This window comes from Gavialis gangeticus, unplaced genomic scaffold (assembly GCF_001723915.1).
Source record: "Gavialis gangeticus isolate Ggan-Ray unplaced genomic scaffold, GavGan_comp1, whole genome shotgun sequence".
Classification (NCBI taxonomy): Eukaryota; Metazoa; Chordata; order Crocodylia; family Gavialidae; genus Gavialis; species Gavialis gangeticus.
Genome location: NW_017729032.1, coordinates 248281696 through 248290035, shown reverse-complemented (window position 1 = coordinate 248290035; position 8340 = coordinate 248281696). Strand labels below are relative to the sequence as shown.

Below are 8340 nucleotides of genomic sequence, written 5' to 3'. Positions count from 1 at the left end.
CCATAGTAACTGGGCAATGGAGGTTAGCTGGGCAGCAGCTTCCAAACCCAGGAACAGCTGGGGAAGCTGGAGTAGAAGGGAAGGACTGTGCAGTATGACGGGCAGGTGCAGGCAGCACTACAGAGCTCACAGTTCAGCTGAGACAGGGTTAGAGGAATGGGGGAAGAGGTAGAGGTGGCAATTTTGTCCTATTATTGTAAAGGAATAAATTCATTCCCTTTCCTCTCCCCTCAGTTCAAGACTGCCTTAGTAGATTTTACACACACCCTCTCCCTAAAGCCCCCTCCACCCTGACATCAGTATGTGATATCCTGGTCTAAATTGACATTAGTGGAGAGTCATGGTGAGCAACTCAAACCGGGGAATTGAGGGACCTCTGGTCCTGATACCTACACTCTGTAGGGGAGGACACGAAACAGGGCAGAGAACCCCATAAGGCCTACAGAAGTGGGGTCTGTAGGGAGCACCTAAAATGTAAGTGATTCTCTGGGCTGGGATGACACTGTACAGATGGTAGGTCAGCAATTCCCGAGCTGTGGGTCATGACCCCAAATGGGGTTGCAACATGGATTTGCAGTGCAGTGCTCTCCCCTGCACCAGGTTGTGCCTGCTGGGCTGCTGAGACCCAGGGGAAGGGCAGCAGGGCTGGGAGCCCCAAGCCCATAGTAGGCAGCCCGCATCCTCCCCCTTACCCTCCATGGGCTATGCTTCGGCCGTGCTGCCTGGGGAGGGGACGGGGCAGGGAGTCAGGCTTTGTGCTCTGGCCTCAGCAGCTGCTGCTTCCTGCAGGCGGCAGCCAGGACTCAGGTACTGCTGGGGTCGGGCAACAAGGGGCTGTGGGCCCTGGGGCACCTGGGGAGAGTGGGGAGCTGTGGATTGAGAGTGACGGGCACTGGCAGGGCCAGGGGGCTGTGGGTCAGGAGTAAGGGGCACCTGGGAGGGTGGGGGGCTGCGATCTGGGAGTGAAGGGCCGTGCTGAGGAAATGGGATCATAAATGGGGTCATGTTGAGGACAAGTATGGGAAGTGCGGTGGTAGATGCTCGTAGATACTGGACGACGCTTCTGTGCAGCTGGGCTTTCCTGAGGAAATCCACATGCTTAGCAACATACCCAGGCCTGCAGCTTCTGTCAGAGAAGAGCTGGGACCATTGTTGGAACTGCAGCCCCTGGCAGCATCTCTAAAGTGAGGTGTGCTGCTAGGGAGGGGGAAGGAGGCACTCACAGACCAGTCTGAAGGGTTGGCTGTCTAGGATTACAGGCTGGGCTCTGGACAGACTTCTCAGCCATGAAGATTAAATCCCTCTCTCACTCTCTGGGACAATTTCTTAAGGACAGGACTGAGGCACACTATGCAGGGAGTTTTTGGTGGGCAGGATTCTCTGGTATCACTAAGCCCATCCTTCCCTCTGTGCCAGGCTCCACTCCTGCTGGTGAAAAAGATGTGCTTTGAACTCTGCAAGTTAATGCTAATACTGTTTGGGGCCTATGGTGAATACGGTTTTGCCCTCTCTGGGGCATGCAGTCAGGCAGGCTGCAACAAATGCTGATTTTGGGGGACATTGATGCTCCTGAGCTATTGCAGGTGGCCCTCAGGCATTTCTCTACAGGGCTTCTAGAATAGCTACAATGTCCATACTAGTTTTTCCTATAGCTGCTGCCCCTTCCATGATTACCTGCTGGTGATTAAGGGATAGCAGGAGTGATGTAGGGGCAGATGGGTAACAGATGCAGAACACCCATTTATGGGTCCTGATCCTGGAAGGACAATGTGTGAGCTCCTCCCTAGATCCCCTGTGAATGGAAGTGACCCAAATGTTAATTATATTTGGCACTGGCAGCAGAACAGGTGAGGGAGGCTGTTCTAGTCATGCTGAATGGCTAAGCAGGTGAGGAGGAGGAGAACAAGGAGGAGGAGAAGGCTGCAGTTAACTGAGATTAGGACATGATCATATTGAACATGAGCCCAGAGAATTGTATGGGCAATTTTTAATGAACACCGTAAAACAGAGCAAACAGGCCAGCTGCAGCTGCTAGCAAAGCCCCAGAGTTGAGGCTGCCAGTGGAAACCATTTACTATGTCCCCATTTGCATGTGGCCTCATTTCCCAAAATATCTCTTTCTGAGAAGAATCCTTCCAGACTGGATCCCCATTTCCTGCCTGACCCAAATAAAGCATTTAACACCATATGGGGAGTCCAGTCAGGCATGCTGGATTAGAAAAACAGCACAAAAGAACACATTTTTGCCATTGTAAGAAAAATAATCTAATTGTGCTAGTTTTGATTGAGGCACCTCAAACATGGCAAAAGCTCATCTTTTGCCAGTTTAGGGTCACCCTTCTGCCTCACAGCCAGCCCTCTGGTGAGAGGTCAGCCTGAGCCAGAACCCAAATCCAAAGAGCCTCACTGCCTGGGGACAAGGGGGTTGTTAATCCGTGCCTGGGTCTCGCAGGTCTGTATAACAGGCTGAATCAAAACAGTCGACTGGAACAAATCTGGACTTTGGGGAGATGTGAAATGCTCATCTGAATTCTGTAGCTTAGCTGGCAGAGGGATCACATAGGGAGTGGGCAACCAGTAATCCTTCCTCCCCCCTAGCCCCCATGTTGCTTTCTGGAATGTGTATGTAGGTGGGGTGTGTGGGCAAAATCTCAGCTGAATGAATGGGATAAATAATGTACAAGCTCCATCCCCTCACTCATGTGTGGGCTATGTTGGCGTTTCAGGCAACTGCTTCACAGAGCAGAGGGAAGCCCTATGATATATTCAGGATCTGAGGGGATGCACATGTATGGTGGGATGGTGAGAGAGGAGGAAAAGAAAGCAATTCGTTATGTGCAGTCAGGAGGCCACAGTGGTCCCCTGTGTAAGTGCACTTACCGACTCGGGGAGGGGCTGCGGAGATAGCGGGCCTGTACTGCCTTCACATCTGGTCCGTCCTCTTCATCTGGTACCACTTGCTCACTGTCTGAGTCCTTGCTGCTTGCCATGGCAGCTGTTGGGGTCTGCTGGAGCTGGGGAAAGGGAAGGGAGGAGGGGTAAGAATATACCACAGACAGCACAGCACTTAGGGAAACCTTTTCAGGCTGGGTAGGCAGAGAGCACGTCATTCCTGATGCCAAGCTGTGACATGGCGGTGACACAGCACCTATGAGCTTGAAGCCAGAGTTACAGACGAAACAATGACCCCTTCCTGGCAGGGTGGGGAATGTGAACTCTCCAAGAAGTGCTTTTTCATGAGCCCACAACACATGCTGATGCCTGGTAACATAGATTCATAGAAGTAGGGTCGGAAGGGACCTTGTAGATCATCAAGTCCGACCCCCTGCCTGGGCAGTGGGTGGGAAGCTGCTATTATTTGGCTAGGAACCTGGTGAGGCTGTCACCAGTTCCTCCAGCATCCAGCATAGGCTGTGGCTCAGGGAGAGCCTGTCTCTTCCAGTCTACGAGTAACCAGGCACAGAGTCTGGGAACGAGGATAGGGGTGACTGTGCAGAAATCCTATTTCCATCTGGCCAGCTCAGTTCTGTTAATAGGATCTGGAGGAAGCCACATCCAGCCAGAAAGGGGACTTTGAGGTCAGTGGGGTAGAGAATAGGAGACCTCTCTTCCCCAAAATGACATGCTTCAAAAGGATCAAGCTGAAACCCTTGATTCCAACTACCTTTAAACCCCACAGGCACAAGACGTCTTTGTTGGGAGACCACGGTACCAGGGCACGGTGAGTGGTCGGAGGGGGTGGTATTATTAGTTGGGTTAGGTACCTGGAGAAGCAGCGGCCAGTTCCTCAGGCCTCACGCAGAGCAACTCTTGGCTCTCGCTCAGGGAACGTCTGTCCCATTCCAGCCTGTGAAGGCTCTGAAATCCCCCAGCAGCTGGTCTCAGGCATCAGAAAGACAGGCATGTCCCGTAAACAGGGGGCTGAGGAGCTTTGGCTGTTCATGGATCCAGTGAGAGGGGAAACAAACATGCGAAGAAAAGGCACTTACCGTCAGTGCCCTGATCTGTCCCGTCTGAGGTGCAGTGAGGAAGCCCAGTGAATGGGGCAGGAAACCTGGCCAGGCACTTGGCTAGAGCGAGAGATCAGCCACCCTCTTCTCTCTCTGCCGCTCCTTCTGGAAGGGGCAGGGCAACTGTCAACACCAAATCTTTATCATCTTTCTAAATATAGTGTGTGCCCCACACTGGCTGCTGGGTTGCGTGGGGAAGGAATTCGTGCCTCATAGGCAGCACATGGTCAAGCTGTTAACTCCTTCCCTGCTGTGGGCTGGATCCCTGGGCATTTTTCTGCCGGGATGTTCCTGTTGTAGGAGGAGTCTGGAGAACTGTCCAGAGTACTTCTGAACCTCCACCTGCAGAGAATTCCCCTTCTAACCAAGATTCGATCTAGACTCCTTGACATGTTGGTGTGACCTCCATACCCTTGCTGCAGGAGGGTCAATGATAACGTGCTGCACGCCAGCTAGAAGCTCTGTGATCTTGGGATGTCTCCCTCACTACTAGGTGCAATGCAGCGTCCTGTTTCCTGCTTAACCAGAAGCCTCTGTCTCCAGTCTGCTGTCTTCCCTGGAAGCATACACACCAGTACTAGGCATATTGCCTAGTGTGCCCCTGAAACCTCTACATCCTCAGCTATCAGAGTAGAGCATCCCAAGGCAGGACAGCCCCACGGAGAAAAATTCTGAGCATAGTGGGCAGCATCAGATTTTGCTGAAGAAATATATTTATGGAAAGCAAAATTTTCTGTATCTGGAAACAATGCTGGAGGGTCATGTGAGCAAGCCAGTGGTTGGGGACCATTGGCAATGGGCACTGTTGGCTTGTTCTTATGATCGCAGTTTCTGGAGTCATGTTAATATAGCACATGCAAGGATTATAGATATCAAAAAAAAGTTCTTGTAGTTGCCAGGAAAACCTTGAACTTGGAACCAAAATGAAATTCCTGTAGCGATGTCGGTCTGAGTCTGCTGAGCATTTGAAACAATAGCTCAAGGAAAGGTAACTGTCCCATGCATCTTAACTTTAAACTGTTTTTCCACAGAGATTCCAGCAGCATCCAATATCATCCGCTAAGGGACTGCATGCAGCAGGGAGAAAAGAGTGCAGAAGAAAAACTCTGGTCCACACTTGCAAGCAGATATTTCCTGTAGCTGAGGTAAGTCCTAGGGGGACCCTGGTGCCATCTCTGTTTCTCTAGGGAGAGAGAAGAGTTCTGCTGCTCCCAAGGGGAGAGGGGGGCCCATTTGTCACTGCTGGAGGATGGTAAAGAAGGACTGCATGCTGTTTGCGCTCCTTCCCTGTGCACTGCAACCATACCCCATCCAGGCTCCACAAGCTGGAACTGTCATAGGAAGAGTCCTATGACTTGTTTAACATAATGCTGACTCTGGTTGGGATTTTCAAGAGTGTCTAAGTAACTGAGGGGCACAAGTTCTAATGAAAGACTATAGTATTTGTGCTTCTGAGCACAGCACAGCTATCAGGTACAGCCAGCACTAGCTGCTGCCTTATGATGGAAAAGGAGTCAAAACTACCAGGTGTGAAAGGACTACTCTTAGTTGGTCAAAGGCTGCTTGTACATGCCACGGGGTTTACTTTGGTTTAATTCTCCCTAAATTGAAGTGGTGGTTTTTTAAAAACCCTGCTTCAATTTAACTTAAGTAAACCCCATGGTGTGTACACAAGGGTCAGGCCCGATCCTTACCTGCCTTTCTGGTTGTGGGGGGCAAGCTGCTGGTGGGCTGAGTGGTCCCTGAGCTGTGGAGGGCGTGGAAACCGGTGCTTCCCTTCGTGGTGGCGGCAGTATGCCCCGGTGACATCTGCCCAAAGGCACCCAGCCCAGGCAGTTCCAGGGGGCACTGTAGCTGCAGAGGGAAGCACTGGGTCCCTGTGCAGCTCAGGCAGGCAGGCTTTGGGGAGAAAAAAACCATCAAGTTCACTGCTTTTTTTTTTTTCCAGTGGAGCCTGCCTGCGCGGTCTGCTGCTGGGCTGCTTGAACAGCCCCTGAGCTGCACGAGGCCTGATGCTGTAAGGCCGTAAGCTAGCAAATGAAAACACCTCAGACATGTTTTATTTTGCTGCGACCTAGAGTCATTTAATGCACAATATGCTGCTGACAGTGTAAACAGCCGCGCCATTAAAGTGCATTACACCGCCCACAGTGTAAACAGCTGCACCAATAAAGTGGTGCAAAAGGGCATTTAAGTCGCTCTAAAGGTCAATTTTGTGGTGTGCACAAAAGCCCAGAGCTCCTTCTTAGGATTTCTGGGACTTAGTTCTAGGAGGCTGACGGGCAATAATGTCCAAACCACGTTTCCCTTTTCTATATTCATTAACTAAATAAATAAGCGGAAACTTGAACATTTAAATAAACAAATCCATGGCTTGCTGTCAAACTTCTCGTGATCAGGTTGATTAAACCCTTTCAAATAAATGGACAATGTCTCATAAGCTCTACATATTACTTTCGGAAAGTGGTCTCATTAGCTATCAGCCCACAAAGTAACAGGTCATTGTCAGTCTCGGTGCCAAATGATGTATTTAGAATCCAGCTGAATGGCTGATACAGGAGGGTAAAATGACTCCCAGGTGGAAGCTAATGTTGAGACTGCAGCCAATTAAGGCAGCCTGCCCAGGTTCTGGATCACTAGGTAACAGCCAAGCTCTTTACCCCTCCCCCAACACAGAAAGGTTTCAGTCCAATTCAAAATGACACCGCTTGTTCCCTTTAGAATACAAGCAACAAATGTAGCTGGAAAATAACATGATTTTTCAGGGTTAAACATATACCTCTTAATGCATGAAATACACACGTGATCTCGTCCACAGCAATGTTACTAAACCCACAGGTGTTTCAACTACTTGACAATCTATTCAAGGGGTGCTATTTGCAGAGCCATTCCCTGGAGATTGTGCCCACACTTATACTCACCCCCAGCCATTACTACAGTGAAAAAAACAAGCACACAATTCTAAAGATAGAAATGTTCCTCTCCTAGCAAAAATTGGACAAGAAACCAAACCAAGAAGGTTGATGTTTATGCAGGATGTTGGCCGATGCTCTTGTGGATTCATTTAGCTTCAGGAATTAATGCAGCCATTGCAAGAGCAAGTGGGGTTTTTAAGCCAGCAGCCAGAAAGCAGTGAGCAAGGAATGTTTCTGTCAGTTTTTGAAGATAATTGCCTGACTGATTTGTCCTCATTGAAACTTCTCATGAGTGTTTTGGCACATCGGAATGAGCATTTACCTTCAGAGGTCACTGGCATGATGCAAAGGGGGTTGACTAGTTACTTTTATGAAAACAAAAATAACTTACTGTTCCAGTAAGTTCACGTTTGGAAAATTTACTGATTTAAATGTGTACATCCAGTCAGTCAGAAAGTCTGTAGGCATTTGGAGATATTGGATGCTATGGATGAGTCCCAGACATCATCCCAATTATCTTTCAAGAGTCTTGACTCAAAATAATTACTAATTGCAGTGCAATTGAAATGATAGGAAAATAAGACTGCGTAATCATGCAGCCATGTTCATATTATACAGGTGCATGCAGCTTTCTCTTCTGTCTCTCAGTACTCAGCAAGTCAGTTTTCAACAGCATTTTTGGTGCCCAAAATTTAGATAAAAGTTCAGGCTTTAATTCAGTCACAGGTAATTTATTAATGGTTATTGCTGAAGTGACTATGTAGCCTGAAAGGGGTTGGTTACTTCCCAGAATAGCCACACTAAAGCCACAGTACTGTACTTTTGTGGGACTGGAGTGTCAGGGGTATTGACTGCAGAAGGGGAAACAAGGATACTTGCAGGGGAAGAAGTTAGATTAAAACACAGAGAGGATGAAGACTCCCCTATCTTCCTAAAAAGACAGCATTGTGTGGGGCCCTTCAACGTACACCAGTGGACCCCAAATTAAAGTAGCTGCATCAGAGTTTAGGGAGAGTGGGGCATGGGTGGGCAGTAGAAGCTGTGGTTTCTCCAGGAATCAGTTCACACAGTATAATGATCAAGAAACATTTTTTTTGCTATTACCACATCCTTTACCATACTTTACAGACAGCCCATACATTTTCTGCCCAGAACTGCTTATAGTCTAACTTTGACACTAGTCAAGGGTGCAAGGCAGAAAAAGTGATGATGGGCTTTTAGTGAGGAGAAGGTTGCAAAGGAGACAGCAGGGCAGGCCCTATGAGGAGAGGCTACAGGACCTGAACCTGTTCAGCCTCCAAAAGAGAAGGCTGAGGGGGGATCTAGTGGCCTGTTATAAACTAGTCAGGGGGGATCAGCAGGCATTGGGGGAGTCCCTGTTCCCCCGAGCACCGCCAGGAGTGACCAGGAATAAC

General features: G+C 49.2%; 1 protein-coding gene across 1 annotated transcript in view; it reads right to left on the bottom strand.

Annotated features, from left to right (window-relative positions):
- The window catches only part of DUSP27 (dual specificity phosphatase 27 (putative)), a 20650-nt gene extending 16543 nt beyond the window's left edge, over positions 1-4107 (bottom strand). The window contains exons 1-2 of the mRNA XM_019525711.1: positions 3990-4107; positions 2881-3014 (exon numbers count right to left, since the gene is read on the bottom strand). Coding sequence (XP_019381256.1) covers positions 2881-2990 — 110 coding nt within the window. The 5' untranslated portion in view covers positions 2991-3014; positions 3990-4107. The remainder of the gene's footprint in view (positions 1-2880; positions 3015-3989) is intronic.
- Between the last annotated feature and the right edge of the window lie 4233 nt (positions 4108-8340).